The sequence below is a fragment of the Trichosurus vulpecula genome, chromosome 8 (assembly GCF_011100635.1).
Source record: "Trichosurus vulpecula isolate mTriVul1 chromosome 8, mTriVul1.pri, whole genome shotgun sequence".
In the NCBI taxonomy this organism is placed as follows: domain Eukaryota; kingdom Metazoa; phylum Chordata; class Mammalia; order Diprotodontia; family Phalangeridae; genus Trichosurus; species Trichosurus vulpecula.
In genome coordinates this window covers 78272326-78288577 of record NC_050580.1, presented here as the reverse complement: position 1 = coordinate 78288577, position 16252 = coordinate 78272326, and the positions used below count along the sequence as shown (strand labels likewise).

At 43.7% G+C, this 16252-nt stretch overlaps 1 protein-coding gene across 1 annotated transcript in view; it reads right to left on the bottom strand.

Moving 5' to 3' along the window:
* Positions 1-16252, bottom strand: part of SLIT1 (slit guidance ligand 1) — a 234277-nt gene that overhangs the window by 33720 nt on the left and 184305 nt on the right. The window contains exons 14-21 of the mRNA XM_036736533.1: positions 12092-12255; positions 11047-11070; positions 10697-10841; positions 9370-9444; positions 8726-8869; positions 6819-6962; positions 5549-5715; positions 2265-2397 (exon numbers count right to left, since the gene is read on the bottom strand). Coding sequence (XP_036592428.1) covers positions 2265-2397; positions 5549-5715; positions 6819-6962; positions 8726-8869; positions 9370-9444; positions 10697-10841; positions 11047-11070; positions 12092-12255 — 996 coding nt within the window. The remainder of the gene's footprint in view (positions 1-2264; positions 2398-5548; positions 5716-6818; positions 6963-8725; positions 8870-9369; positions 9445-10696; positions 10842-11046; positions 11071-12091; positions 12256-16252) is intronic.

Genomic DNA, 16252 nt, shown 5'->3' with positions numbered 1-16252 from the left:
CACCGAGGCTCCAAACTTCAGTCACCTTTACGTCTTGCCTCTGTTATTAGTCACCAAGTACTGTTGATTTGCTTTTCCTCATGTGTCCTAAACTTTCCATTCTTACTGATACGAACCTAGAAGGACAATATGGCATGGGGACGTGGAGGCAGTAAGACCCACATTCACATCCCGACTTGGACATGTGTTGGTTTTGTGACCTTGGGCAAATGATTTACTTTCTCAATGCTCTAAGCAACATTCCAGAATTCTCCATGCCAGCAAAACTACAGGCCCGCTCCCTATTCCCTACCTTCGTAGTCTACTGTCTCATCATCTCATACCTCAGAAATGGTAGCCTTCTAAAGGGTCCCCCTGCCTCCAGTTATTATTTAATTCAGCCTCTACTCTGCTGCCAGACTAACCTTTCTAAAACATTGCTTTCATTATATCAGACCACTATTTGAAACCTTTTAGTGTGCCCCACCTCCCATTGTCTATAAGATAAAGAGCTCGGGGTAGCATCCAAGCTCTTCTTCCTATGCTGGCTCCATACCACCTATCCCACATGACCTAAATCCCAACGCAAACTTTCCAATCCAGTGTGGTCATATTTCCTCATTGTCCCTTGAACATACTTTGAAGCTTCAACCCCAATGTTGCTACCTAGAGGGCCTTTTTCAAATTTTCCTCATGTATCCAAATTCTCCCCATCCTTCAAAGACCAGCTCAAGTTTTGCCTCCTTCATCAGTTCTTCCTTTCCCTCACTGGCCAGTCCATTCTCATCTCCCCTTCTCTGCCCCCCAATAACTCACATCCTCTGTAGCATTAATTTTGGCACTGATCATACCAGACTTACATTGTGACACTCTTAGGATCATAGATTGGGAGTCGTATGGAACCACCTCAAATTTCGAAGAGAACTCCAAGGGCATCTAGTGTAACCCAAGCCTAAAAATGGATCCCATCTACAACAAGCTTGCAAAGTGGTCCCCCAGGTCCCCACTGTGATCCAGTGATTATGGCTTTCTTGCTGTTCCTCAAATAAGATACTCCATTTCCCAACTCTGGGCATTTTTCACTGGTTGCCACCCCCCATACCCAGAACTCTCTCCTTCCACATCCCTGCCTCTTGGCTTTCCTGGCTTCCTTGAGTCCCAGCTAAAATCTCACCTCCTACAGGGAGCCTTTCCTCTTTAATCCTAGTGCCTTCCCTCTTGGTTATTTCCAATTTATCATGTATACAGCTTCACTATATGTAGTTCTTTTCATGTTCTCCCTCATTATTCTGTGAGCTCCTAGAGAGCTGGAACTGTCTTTTGGGTTACTTTGTGTCCCCAGCCCTTAGAACACTGTCTGACATGTAGTAGGTGCTTAATAAATGCTCACTGACTGCCTGACTAACTCCAAAGGCAGCCCATTCCATTTCTGGGCAGCTTTCATGGTCAGAAGCTTTTCAAGTCTCAATCTACCTCTTGGCCAATCCTACCCCTCCTACTTCACTCCTCTGGGGCCAGACAGAGCAAGTCTAATCCCTCTTCCATGAGACTGCTCTTAAAATTCCTAAGGCTTTTCTCTTCAAGGCACTAACATTTATATAGTGCTATGTACTGGGTACTTTGCTAAGCATTTCACAATTATTATCTCCTTTGGCAAAACTCCCCCTCATTTTCAAGACTACAAACTTGAGACTCAGATTAAACAGAGCCAGGATTTGAACCCAGTTTTTCCTAACTCTGGGTCCAGCATTCTATCTATTGTGTAATCACCGTGTGATGAAGACAAGTCATTCCTGCCTCTCATTGACCTACATGATTCTCTAATATTCTAAATTACAGCTAAGTTAAAAATCTCCATTGATGTAGGGAGTTCATGCACTGGGAGCTCCTCACACCAGTGAAAGTGATCTGAACAAATAACAACAATATTTGCCCTATCCACCTCACAGGGTTGCTTTAAGGAATGTGCTTTGTAAGAGGTAAGCTGATGTCTATGTCTATGTCTATGTCTGTCTATTTCTATATCTATGTCTATGTCTATGTCTATCTATGTCTATGTCTGTGCCTACATCTATGTCTAGATCTAGATAGATAGACATATACCTATCTGGATAGATATCTATATCTAACTAAATAGACGTAGATAAAGAGATATAGATATGTGAGATTTTTTAATATTAATGATAATAGGAAACCCCTCTTTCCCACTTCCCACCCCCAAAGACTCTGCATGGCCTTAGCTAAGTCAGAAGGAGCTGGAGAAACCCACTGATGGTTTCACTCACAGTTCAGTGACATTCTTGGGGATGCCCTTGGGAAGAGCCCGAAGGTGCTTGTTGCTGCAGCGGACAACAGTGTCAAGGCAGGTGCATTCCTGTGGGCACTGTGGTCGTGGGAGGCAGCCTCCTTCCTCCTGACCTGGGGAGTAAATCAATGAAAGGATGATCACTGAGTGGACCCATCGTTTTTGCCTTCAGCCTCCTGGAGTCAAGGTTCAGCTGAGTTCCTTGGGAACTGAAGTCACTGCATCCAGACGCTAACCTAATCTCCCAAAATTACCAACAGTAGTCCTTCCTTGATAGAACTTCTCGTAAATCAGATGTTTAGGTCTGAGGGTCACGTTTTAGTAAGGATCTTGATCAGATTCACCTAGTCTCTATCTCCCTCACTTGGCATTTACTTGCCTCCATTCACAAACATGACTCAGGCATCTGACACTTTAATGTTTCAACAGCCACTAATAACCCTCCCTTGACTTTCTACCATCTTGACCTGTGAACCCTCACCTGCGGATAACCCACCCACTCCCAGCCAAATTCCTGGGGCTACCAAGGGGTCCTGGAATAACACAAAATCAAACTAATCTCAGGAAATCATTCACTATGAATTTATGATGCATAACTTCAAGTGGACCTTTACTGGCTTACTATTTTTAACTATATCTCTAACTTCCTTAGTTTTTAACCTGGAGCCAATCTATGGATAAATTTAAGGTGGTTCATAAACTTGTATGGCAGAAAATTATATCTTTCTTTCCATATAATTTGTTTCCTTTGTAATCCTATACATTTTATTTTATGCATTTAAAACATTATTCTGGGAAGGGTTCCATAAGTTTTATCAGACTGTGAAAGCGGGCCAGGACACTGAAAGGCTCTAGAATCCCAGGTCTAGAGGCAGCCATGGCACAGTAGATAGAGCTACCCTGAGAGTCAGAAAGACCTGAGTTCTAGTTCTGATTCTGACAAAACTAGCTATGTGACCTGGGGCAAGCCAATTAACCTCTCAGTGCTCTAGGCCAGGGGTTTCAAATTTAAATAATTAGTGGGGCCACTGATCTGCCCATAATTATCCCTGCAGACCACATATTGATTTAGTTTTAAAATGTAATCTTATGTATGTTTGGTTATATTTATTGTTTATTTTAATAGCGAAATATTTTCCAATTACATTTTAATCTGGTTCAGCTGTACTGACTATTGTAGGCCCCTTGCAGGCAGGTTGACACCTCTGTTCTAGGTAACTCTTTAAGTATATAGTTGTTTGTCCTTCTGTTCTCAAAAGAGGACCATGACATCAGGAAGGTGATGCCACGACTTCACTTGGCACTCCATTCTGTACCTCTCTAATTCACTTACTATAATACATTATAGCATATGTTCTTTTTATATGTGTCTCGACCTTCTACAAAACGTTAATCTCCATGCAGATGAGAATACTTTTCTAACAAAACTTTATCATCTCCTCCAGTGTCTAGAATTACGTTCTGCACAGCATAGATACTTGGCAGAACTTAACTGAAGAGGCAGCGTGAGGAGAATGGAAGCTCCTTGAGATTACAGGCTGTTTTAACTTTTCCATTTTATCTCTGCCACTTGGCACAGTGCCTGACACACAGTAAGTGCTTAATAAATTGATGGATTGATTAGGTATGCTCAAAGGGACATGATCAGCAATGATGTTAAAAAAACACCTTGAAAAAAGAATGAGTTGAGGAGGTCTAGCCTATAGAAGAGAAGATTCAGTAAGGGAAAGGGATGGCTCATGATAGCTACCTTTAAATATTCACGGGTGTGGAAAAGGGATTGGTCTTATTATATATAGCCCTGGAGGGAGGAGTTCCTGGAATACAGATTTTTGTTCAGTATAAGGAAGGACTTCCCAACAATCAAAGCTGCAGTCTGCCTTAGGAGGCAATGGACCCCTAAATGTCACAGGATCGTATCATTTAGACCTGGAAGAGACCTTAGAAGGTCATCTAGCCCAACCCCCTGGTTTTACAGATGAGGAAACTGAGATCCAGAAAGATTAAATCACTCTCCCAGATCACACAGTTGGAAAATGGCACAACAAGGATTTTGACGAAGCTCTTCTACCTCTAAATTTGACCCTTTTTCCCTTGCTCCATGTTGCAAGCAGAGATCCGATGAATACGGGGAGCTCCGTTTATTGACATGATGCTTCACGAGGGAGGCTACACTAAATGACCCCCACAATTCCTTCCAGCTCTAGATTCTGCCTGAGTCTCCTTAACCTCCTCAGCCATAACCTCCTCCACCTCGGTGACCAAAGGATAGCCTTGGGTCTGAAGGACACAACAAGAATTTGATAGATTTCTCTGGCCTGGCTGAGCTGGAAGTCAGGTCAGGCACATAGCTGCAAATGGGCTGATTCATATTCCCAACAGGAGACTTAATGCAGCAATGAGAGAAGAAGATGAGGCATTGCATCTGTTATACTCCTGCACAACTCACCCTACATTACAGGGTCCAAACAACACTTGACTTTTGACTAGGGAAGGGCTAGGCAGACAGCAGGTGCTAAATATCAGCATCCACAGTTCAGTGTCCCCCTAAGGAGGCTGAAAGAGAAGGGTTTGCTATACACCCCAAATTAAAGTGATCCCTGAGCTACTAGAGAAGCAGGGAGTGCTCACCACCAGCCCTGAAGTTTCTGTACCATGCAATCAATGACTCTACAAGCATTGATTAAGCCCTTTCTATGTACCATAAGTGCTGGGGATATAAAGGGAAAAGCAATCCCTGCCCTCAAGGAATTTACATTTTAATAGGGGAGACATCAGGTATAAAAATGGCTCCATACAAGATATATAGAGTAGATACAGAGTAACCTTGGAAGGAAAGGCTCTAACACCTGGGATGGGGTGGGGAGGGGGTTGGGAGTGCAGGAAAGGTTTCCTGGTTAGGATTCAAGAGAGAACCAAGATTAGGTACACATGAATAAGTGTGAACATGAACCAGGAACTATCTCCTTCCTGGGAAGACGTCAGAGAAGAGATGTTCTTTCATGGAAAGACTGCCAAGTGAGGAGGGGTGAGGTGAGTACAGGGAAGGGGAGGGTGTGTCTCAGGTCTAGCCCTGCACGTCTGCAGCCTACAGCAGCCCTGTGAGGTACCAGCAGAGCTGGCCTCACCCAGAGCCCTCCGCTATCAGCAAAGTCAAGCTGCGCCTCTACAAGGGGTAAAGGTAAGAACACTCCCTCTTTCCTAGCCAGCTCCCGGGCAGAGCCCCGGCCAGGAGCCGCCTCCCCCAGGATGCCTGTGAGTTACCTTCCTCACACCTGAAGTCGGGGAAGGCCACGTCCTGGAGGGGGATCTGCCGTAAGAAGTCTGGGTTCTGGCACCGGGGGTTCCCTGTCACGATCTTCCTCTTGCGAAGCCAGTCCCCGAGCCAGGCCAGCTGGCAGTTACAGTTAAATGGATTAGACAGGAGATTTCTGAGAGAACAAGGAGATGGGAATGAAAATGGTAACAACGTAACAATAGTTAGCTTTTATGGTACATTTTAAGGTATGGGAAGCTCTTAATTATCTCATTCAATCATTACAACCCCATGAGGTTTTGTTGCTGTTCTGTCATGTCCAACCAGCCCTTCGTGATCCCTCCTTGGCAAAGATACTGGAATGTTTGCCATTTCCTTCTCCGGCTCATTTTACAGGTAAGGAAACTGAGGCAAACAGTTAAGTGACTTGCCCAGGGTCACACAGCTAGTAGTGAAATGATTTGAACCAGGAAGATGAATCTTCCTGACCCCAGGCCTGGTGCTCTGTGCACCATGGTGCCAACCTAGCAGCCCCCTTACGATATAGGTGCTATTTTAATACCGTTTTACAGGTGAGAACAAAGAGGCAGACAGGTGAAAAGTCACACAGCTACTAATTGTTTGAGGCAGAACTTGAACTCTGGTCTTCCTGACTCAGAGTCCAACACTCTAGTCTCTGTCCCATCTAACTTTACTCATGAGCTAAACACCACACAACTGCTACATAGGCCTGGGTATTGGACGCACTACTGTGCAGCCTATGCAAAGATACAGACCCACTAAAGTCTGTCCTTAGAGTAAGATGACCAACAATACCTCCAAACGCTCTGGCTCCCTTTGGACCCTATATACTTATTTCAATACCCCTGGTAAAAAAATCTTTCTTGGAATTCCTCTTTGGGAAATGCCTTTGGAATCAGCTTGTGGGCCACACATGAAAACCTGTCTCAAATGTGCCTTAGGTTCTGTAAATAGTTCCCAGAGAAGGGCTACAAATAGACTCTGGGCAAGGGTGGCTTAAGGGTACAGCCTCTTGAGTATCTGCTCTGAAGGGGACATCGCTCATTTGCAAGTGAAAGAACTAGTTTTAAAAAATAGTCACATCATGGAACAGTCACATCTCGTGTCCTAATCTAGGTACGTCTATAACATGTTTTGATTTATGACACGTGGACAGATCTTAGCAATAGGAATGGGGGTAAAGGGCGCTGGGTCTGCTCCCGGAGCAGCGAGCTCCTGCACCACCAGGACTGCTGCCTCCAAGAGCTCTTAGCTTACAGAGTGGAGAGAGACTGGAGGGTGTCAAAGGCTCCCGGAGAGATGGTGGTGATCTGGTTATCATAGAGTGAGAGGAGCCGGACATTGCGGAGGCCTGTGAAGCTGTCGTTGTGGATGCAGCTGATGCGATTGTTCCTCAGCATCCTGCAGAGACAAGAACGAAAGGGAGAGCAGGGCTCCTCCAGGCTAAGAAACACTTGTCTGCTTAACCTGCTTCCTTAATAAACCCTCCTCCTAGATTCACAGGTGCTAGAGGTAGAAGAGATCTTAGAAATCATTCTGGTCTGGGGGTCCAAAGGTGTTTGGGTCTAACCCTCTGGTGGTCTGGTGAAGCCTAGGGACCCCTTCCCATAATAATGCTTTTAAATATATAAGATAAATACATAAATAAAATACATTAAAAATAAATGAAATACAGAGAATTACAAAAGAAACCGATCATACCAAAAAGCAGTTTGTAGATAAGGAGACTGTAATCACACGTGATCTAGCAATGGGTCTAATAGCTATAGTCATTTTGAAGTCGTAATGAGTGTAAATGATACTTTGAGATAATGTAGGCAAGAGTAATGTGATAGGCAAACATCTGTGATTTCTGTTGGTGACAAGACCTAATGTCACTTCTGTTAAGCATAAGATCTGCAGCATGTTGTCTACATTCATAATTGAAGGCAATTCTTGGTTTCAGCTATAGTCATCTAAGTTTATGGCCCCCTCCTGAAATCTTTCCACAGACCCAGGTTAACAAGTTATGATTTAGTGCAAACTTCTCATTTAACAGAGGAGAAAGCTACAGTCCTGAGAGAAGTAACTTGGTCAAAGTCACAGATCCAGCAAGAGGCAAAGGAAGGTCTAGAATCCAGCTCTGGAACTCTGTTGCTTTTTAAAAATCAAAGTTCCTTTGAAATAAACAGAGGAGTGGGTGGAACAGTAGATAGAGCTCTGGCCCTGGAGTCTGACCTCAGCCACTTACTAGCTGTGTGACCCTGGACAAGTTACTTAACCCCAATTTCAAGAAAGGGAGGAAGGAAGGAAGGAAGGAAGAGGGACCCAGCTACCTTTATCCCCCCATGCCATCTCTCCTGCTTACTACCACAATCAAACAAAACAACTTCTCTATACTTACACATCCATGTTGCATACACACACACATATACATACATACACACATGATATTACTCCCTCTCCTATCTTCCCTTAACCTCTCAGTGCCCCTGGCAATTTTCTAACACTATAGATTACAGAGGAAGTGCTGATTTACAGTATTAGAGGGAGTTTTCCTACTGGGAATTCCCTACACCAGTGAAATCCAGGTCCAGACCAAATACATATCTGTGTATTATATGTGTGACCTACACGTCCTTAGGCATATATATATATGTATTCTGTACACACATGTATCTATATATATCTTAACTATCTACAATGGTTTTTCTGTACTCAAGCAGGTTGGTCCTTCAGTGTGTTGGTGTCCTGCTTACTTACTCTTAGGACATGAGGATGACTTAGATTACTCACGGACACAAGAAAGACCCTCCAAGTCCTCAGCTTGTGACAACAGTGACTTTGTGACCAACAGCCTGTTATAACGTAGGTAGTGATAAATATATCTATATATGTATGTACGTATGTATGTGCGTGTATACATATGTACGTATGTATGTGTGTGTATACATAGGTATATATGTATGTGTGTGTATAGATAGGTAGGCAGGTAGTAACAAGGCAACATTGATGAGAATCCCATTATCTGCTGGCAATCCCATCTTCCTACAAATCACCTGGTCTTCCTCACTCCTGTTCCCTTTTCATTTTAATGCGCATTGTCTAAATGCACAGATCTATTATTTTATGCATCCAGATCCATCAATCCTTCTCTCGCTCGCTGCCTCCTGCCAGGCACTTACAGGGTTCTCAGGCCATCCAGACCCCGGAACATGCCACTCCGGATGGATTCCAACTGGTTGACAGTCAGGTGCAACTCGCTCACTGACGCTGCCCCCTCAAAGGCACCATCTTCTATCTCTGCCACCTTGTTGTTGCTGAGGTTACTGGATCAGCAGGAGAGGAAGAGAAATGGGAACCACATGAGGGCTTTGAATCCAAGATTGTATATTCACGAAGGCTATTCTTTTCCTTCCTTTCTCCTTCAGATGTCTCAGATTTTGTTCCTGGACCCCAGAGAAACTCCCATCTAACCAAAACTTTCATCTAACTGATCTCCTGGTTAGCATCTACTCTCTAACAGAAAATTCTCCTGTCACCATGCTATTCCTGATGCCTGGAATTTCTCTTCAACCCCAAACTCCAAGTCAAACGCCACCTCATCTAGGATACCTTCCCTGATCCCCATAAGAGGAAGATGATCTTCTCCTTCCCTTATGCATTCATCAAGGTTATAATTTTTTGTGTATATATAATGTATTTTCCTACTAGACTATAAACCCCTTGAGGGCAGACTCTGCGTCTTATTCATTCTTGTCTCACCAAGCACAGAGCTCCGCACGTTCTAGGGCTTTGTAGAATATCTGTTGAATCAAGTTGTACTCACATTTTCTTCAGATGTGGAAGTTTTTTAAAAATCCCAGTGGCTTCTAAGATTGAAATCTCATTGTTGTTCAGCCGTCTGTGGTAGGCAAGGAAAAGAGGAACTGAATGGGAGAAGTTACAGTCACTTCCAAATGAAGGACCTATCAGATGACAGCATTATAGGGGCATCTGTGGGGAATTCCAGAAAGATATGTCACCACTTCAAAGAGAGTCCACTCATTAAGTCAGACTGTCTGAGCCTGTTAGAATATGATAGACCTAGACCTAAAACAGTGAAAATATTAAAAATACCTTTCAATACAAATAAATTACATATGTATTGATTTTTGTATATACTGATAAATACACATATGAATAGATTAAGGTCTAACTTTGGCTAATAGTTCTAAAGAGTATCCTGAAAAAGGAGATATTAGCAAATCCATTCACTTAGGTCATGTTTTTACTATTTTCAACTAAAATCTTTTTTTAGCTCAGTGTTTAACGAATATTTGTTATAGTAGGCAAATATTTGTTAATTTGGTTTAAACTGAGGTTTCAATTTACTATAGCAAAATCCATAATATGTTTGGATTTCCCCAAGCACACTCTTGGCAAATCAGAAGCTCCTACTTAAGGCAACAAACGAATATCTTTGAGAACAGAACTATAGACAGAATTTTAATTTTCTAATCACTGTTTCTCATTTGTCTAAGTTCAGTCTTCAGGCTCAAAAGAGCAAGCAGACACGTATCTCACACTACCTCCAAGAAAAATGGGGTAATTGGCATATATGAATATGTATTTACCCTTACAGTATTGCTTAGGTAGGAGGGAGGCATAATTATACGTTAATTGTAGAATGAGAAACTAGGGTATAAATATAGAACGCTGTCCAAAGTTGGTCAGCTAGTTGGCAGCAAAGGAGCATAACTGTCCAGACATCTCATGGAAGAGTAGAACCCAGCATCCCCTCAATGTTTATGGTGGATGGTCATCTGCCAGTTCAACCTTTCAATTGTCCTACTGGTTTTAGAAGCCCTTGGAAGGAGAGGTCCCAGGATAGGAGGAGGTTACCCTAATAGTCATAATACCTATGATATAGCAGCCATTGTGAAGGGGGTAATTAACTGCTTTGCCCATTAACAGCAGTCACTAAGATTGAACAGAACTAGGAAACTCTCTCTATGACAGCTGTAGAGAAATAAAGCTGGGAGGCAACCCCAGAAAGAACAAAAGGGGAGAGCAGAAAGGGGAGGGGGAGAGGCAGAGGGAAAGGGGAAGGAGAGAGGCGAAAGGGAGAGGGAAGGAGGAGACTCAGGTCAAGGTGGCAGAGGAGGTGCCCTCACAGCTCTGCGGTGGACTGTGGTATCCTCTCTGGGATCTTGGTAAGTTTCAGGTTGGAACATTCTACCACGTTGGATTCACAGCGGCATTTGTGAGGACACACGGCATCACTGTTGCACTCACTGTTCAACTGGTAATCCTCTGTGCCTGGCTCGAGGAAAGAGTCATGAGAAATCAGGAAGGGGTGCTCGGTACAGGACTACTGTGTTCATAAAAGAGCCTAAATCTAACCTGTCCCCACTTAGGCATGCAGAGACATCACGACCCTTGCCCAAGCCCTCCACCACACAGACCCTCCCAGGGCACACACAGGAATCTCTTTTCTTGTCCACACTCCTCAGAGGTCCCTTACCTGGAAGGAAGTACTGTTCTTTTGCTGTAGAGAAAAAAACACAACAAAACAAAGGACTGGCTGATTGTCTAGAGAACAGACTGTGAACCTGTACCTGCACCAATCTAACAACTCATATAGATAACCCAGGGACAGAATTTGAAGGTCTAAAGTCATGGCCCAAGAGTCCAGTAGATATCTCTAAGGTAGTTACAGAGAATGCTTCTCTATAAATTATAGAAAAGCTCTGATTTCCAAAGGCAAAAACCCACATTTGCCACCTATTATCTGTGTGACATTGAGCAAGATGCTGAATCTCTTTAGGCCTCAGTTCTCATCTGTAAAATGGGGGAGTTGGACCAGATGGCCTTCGAAGGTTCCCTTCAGTTCGAGATCCTCTGAAAATGAGGGCATCGGACAGGATCTCTAAGGTGCAGCCCCGACGTTCTGTGACTAATGCTGAAAGGTAGCATTGTATTTATATCCTGCATTCAGGCAAAGGAAAGGTCAGGAACTATTCTCACTGTACAGGTGGGAATATGACATAGTAATGAAGTATCTTAGATCCGAAAGGGATTTTGGAGGCCAGCCAATCCAAGTCTCCCATTTTACAGATGACAAAACAGGCCCAGAGAACCCAAGACCTGCCCAATGTCATGCAGTTAGGTGTCAGGAGGGCCAGCACCAGAACCCAGGTCCCTACTCTGTTTGGTTGTTGGCGCTTCCCACATGAGAACCAGGAATAGATTTCAAGTGTTGTGATTCTCAGTCCCAAAACTGAGTCCTACTGCCCCAAATCCACACTATACATATATTGGTTTAAGTTACAGAAAGCATTCCAACCAGTTGAAGGATTAGAGGAACTTTTTTTTTTTTTTTTTTTAGGATTAGAGGAACTTCTGATCTCACTGTCAATGGGTTCCCAGTTCTCAGGTCTCCCAGGAGATCAAAAAGTCATTCGAAGAACTCTGATGGGCAGTCTGGTGACGAGAGCACAGGGCTTGTTTCTATTAACTCTAGAGCCCTAAAACTTCCCGGAGAAAGAAGGAGACAGAAAGACCGTTACCCGAGCACCGGAATTTCTTGCTTTTTATCTGGCCAATGCGCTTGTTGGCCAGACGGCGGGGGCTGGCACAGCGGGCCCCACTAGTCTCGATTGGGTTAGTGCGTAAGAAGTCCGCCAGCCACTTCAGGTTACAGTCACAGATGAACGGATTTTGAGCCAGGTGTCTTTCCAAAGTGAAAACAAATAAAGAATAAAGAAAAAAAGAGAATAAAGAAAAAAAGCCTCCATCTAGGCTAGCCCCCTGCTCCAAATTTTTCCCCCACTCACCCCTTAAAGCCCAGTTAACCGTGAAGGTGAGGGAAGGGATTGGAAGAGAGGCAAAAACCTGGGCAGGGGGTGGTGCTGGCAGGAGGACATTGTTCAACCATAGGTACAGGGCAGGGGAACTGATGGGAGTGAAAGGGTAGTGAGTGGTCAAGAGGGCTGACAAGGCAGGGTTGGGGGTATTATGGGGAGTGGTGGGAAGAGATGAAGAGCTGACAGAGAGGGATGTGGGGATGTGGGTCAAGACCCAGGGGAAGGAGAGGAGTGGTGAGAGCTAATGTGGAAGGGGGTGGGATGTGAACTGGAAAGGAAGGGTAGGGGCATGTTATAAGGAGTGATGGGGAAATGTGAGGAGGATGCTGACTGGAAAGGGTGAGATGATACAGGTTCGGGGTAACGATCAGAAGGAAAGGGGCCACTGGATTGGGTTCCATAGGAAGAAGAGTGTAGGTTCAACCACCTAGAGGTGCCTTCAACCTCAGGACTTGTAGCTGCACCCCAAGGAATGCTGGGAGGTGAAGGGTTGGAGAGGAAGGAGCTAAGGAATGGTATGCTTGGTCAGCCTCTGGCAACACACTCCCTTCTCCCTGGTTTCTGTACATTTAAAATTCCAGGCAATTGCTTCTCTACCACTTGAGTCCCTGGGATCTTCGAGGAGGAGCCCAAAGGAACAGAGGCTTCAGCCCTACAATCAACCAAACTATTGTGATGGCCCTAATGGGAATCTCTGACCTAGAGATGATTTTCACAGAATTGCCAGCTTTTAAAAGGTCATCTTGTCCATCTTCCCAGCCTCAGGCAGGGCTATACCCAAAGCACAGGACAGACATATACAGTATCACTTTCTGTCATCCTCTTGTCTACGAGGCAGATGCTACAGATGCTCAACAGGAAATCCTTATTCTTTATGTTTCCCAGTAGTGGAAATGGGTTTGCCTTTCACCTGGCCTTTCACTTGGCTCTCGAGTGGCCAGTAGAACGTATTTCTAAAACAGCTCCCCGAGACTAAGAATTTGTGGTCAGTGATTAGGGAGCACACAGCTGTCCTCTGTGTAAATCTAACTGATCCTTCTGGGAATTAACCCCATGATAGCCGCAAGAGTTCCCTGCTTTATTAACTGATCGGATCTGAAGAATAATCTCTAATGTCACCTATTAACTTGCTCCAGTGCTAATTGCTCCTGAATGAAAATTCAAAGCAGCACTTTTTCCCCCCTACTGCCTAGTATACAAACTAATAATACAGTGACTCAAATTTACTTTGCAATTAAAGGTTTGCAAAAGCACTGTCCTCACAACAGCCCTGTGAGGTAGGCAGTTTAAGTATTATCATCTCCATTTTATGGATGAAGAAATTCAGCTTTAAAGAGGTTAAATGACTCACCCATGATCACATAGCTCCTAATCGCAGTTAGGCCTGACCCATCAGGGTGCACTCCTCTGGACTTTTCCATCATGCCCCAGAAACTTACCAATGCTGGAAGATCCCTTCAGACCTGGGACTTAGACCTCAGAAGCACCAGCTTCCCCTGGGGTCCTGCCCTCTGATTGGGGGGCTCCTCCCAGAATTCCACTTAACAGGGGTGACCAGGTCAGCCATTTCTTCATTCCCCGGCTGGCTGAGCTCCTCTGGACATCATGCAGAGGCACCTTCTCTCCCCACTTTTTGTTAGCTTTCCTTTATATGTTGTATTCCCTGTGCTTGGCATCTAGTGAATACTTTAATAAATGCTTGTTGACTGACTGACTGATTGACCCAGGGCTTCATACTCAAAGACCAGGGCTTTTGCCCCCATTCCGTGCTGCCTGTCCAACGTCCCAGGTCCTCTCATCAAGTTTATCAGGTCTTATACCACTAAGGCTGAAAGCCAAGTCTCAAGCACCCCAGATTTAGGTGAAGGTCTTTTAATACTGTCTGTGTTACTCAGATCCTCTCTTTATCATAGACTTAGAACTAGAACCAATCAGTCATCAATCATTCAAGAGTTTGCAAATTTAGAACCGGAGGGGGCCTGAAAGGTCTTCTAGTCAACCCCCTTATGTGACATCTAGGGAAACAGACCCAGAGGGGCTGAGTTACTTGTTAATGTGCACACAGTTAGGATGCTCAGAGCTGGATTTGAACCCAGCCCTCCAACAGCAAATCTAACACTCTTCTACTGTACCACAGCACCTCTCATTCAACATGTGAATTTTACAAATGAGGAAATTGAGTTCCTGAACAAAGATTTGACTGATAAAGACTGATTCGTCTTGGAGTTAATTAGGTCTACCCAACCTGGGTTTGCACCCAGGTCCTTGGACTTCCAATCTGGTATTCCTTTCCTTATTCTACATTGCTTCTTTTTAATCCAGTATAAGTTGTGTTTGTTTTTTTTTAATCCATTTTCAGCTGCTGACCTTTGGCAAGAAGATGTGTTTGCTGACTCTCTCCAAGGAAGATTTTATATCTATTTGAAAATCCATCAGATTGTAGGGGCTGCTAAGTGAACTCTCCCTAGCCTCCATTATGATACACCTGCTTATGCTTAAATGCACCCACCCCTGCATAGCCTACTTCCACCAATTTGGGTCTGCCTTAGGAGAAATCATTGCATATTTCTGCTGAAAACTGTTGTACTCTGTATTTTAAAATGTTCTGGGGTCAAAGGGAAGTATGTTCACTTTAAGTTTCTGGGATCTGTGGCAAAAGCAGGCTGTAAAATTTCTACTACTGTAATTAAAAAGAACGGTTAATGGATAACCTTAAATACTGCATGCAAATAACCATTTCATGCAAGACTTAGCTTCAAAGGGCAGAAAGTTCAGTACAAGAAAAGATTATGTGGAGACAACATTTCTTCTCTTGCTTTGAAAACCTTGTCTGATTCTCATGCTTCTTCCTGGATATGAAGTGATTTTGGCTTCTCCAAAGTTATATCTGCAGAGAGTTAGTTCTGACAGGTCCTACCCAGAGGCCTAATGACAGACCATGTATGTCTATTGATCAAGGACTAGCCGAGCTAAATTCAGACTCACTTGGCAGCAAATAGATAACTTTGATGATTTTTTTTGGCTATAGCAATTCTTGAAGGCCAAACACTAAGTTACTGAGGTGTTGGAATATTAATCAGTAGGGGGAGTGTCCATACTGATAAAATTCTGGATCCTTGGAATATTCTTTTCCATTCCTCATTATGGAAGGGAAAGGCAGGAAAGAGCTGATTAGAGTTAATGGAAAGCCAACCTCAGGTTTTGCCTGTATGGGCAGAAAGCTGTCCTAGATAGGAATGTTTCACTGGGGCCATTAAGGTTACCTTAAAAGAGAACTTCAGGCCATCAACAGAACAAAGTTAACTGAGTGTCTTTAAGCTAAGGGAAAGTCCATTTGAGTTGAATTTTCTTGGTCCTGAGAATCCAACAGATTTAAAATAACCAAGGGTTCTTAAAGAGAGCTAATAAAGAAGGTGCATTTGGGTGTTTGTATTTCTTTAAATCTAGTTCTAATCTGCATCTACTTCACATATTCAGTAATGAATAAAAATTAAAATTAATTAATTAATTAAATTAATAAAACAGTCATTAGATATAAGTGACAGCTAGAGAGATTCTTCCACAAAAGTTCTGTTCCAAGATAAAAAGGCTCTAGGTGTGATCCTGGTGAAAGCTTGTATTTGGGGACTGAGGACTAGCACAGCTAGGTATCGAGAAGCAAATCACCAGCAAACTGGCCACTAAGTAATCAATTCTTTTGCCACGATGAGCCATGAAACAAAGATAAAAGGCACAATGCACCCCTGCTTCTGCAGCGACCATGGCCAAGCAGCAAAAAGAGGCAGATGGACACAGAACAGTTTTTAAGGCATCTTCAAAAATTAAACTGCTGAGACTCTAAATGTGAAGTCTTTGTCCAGTGAC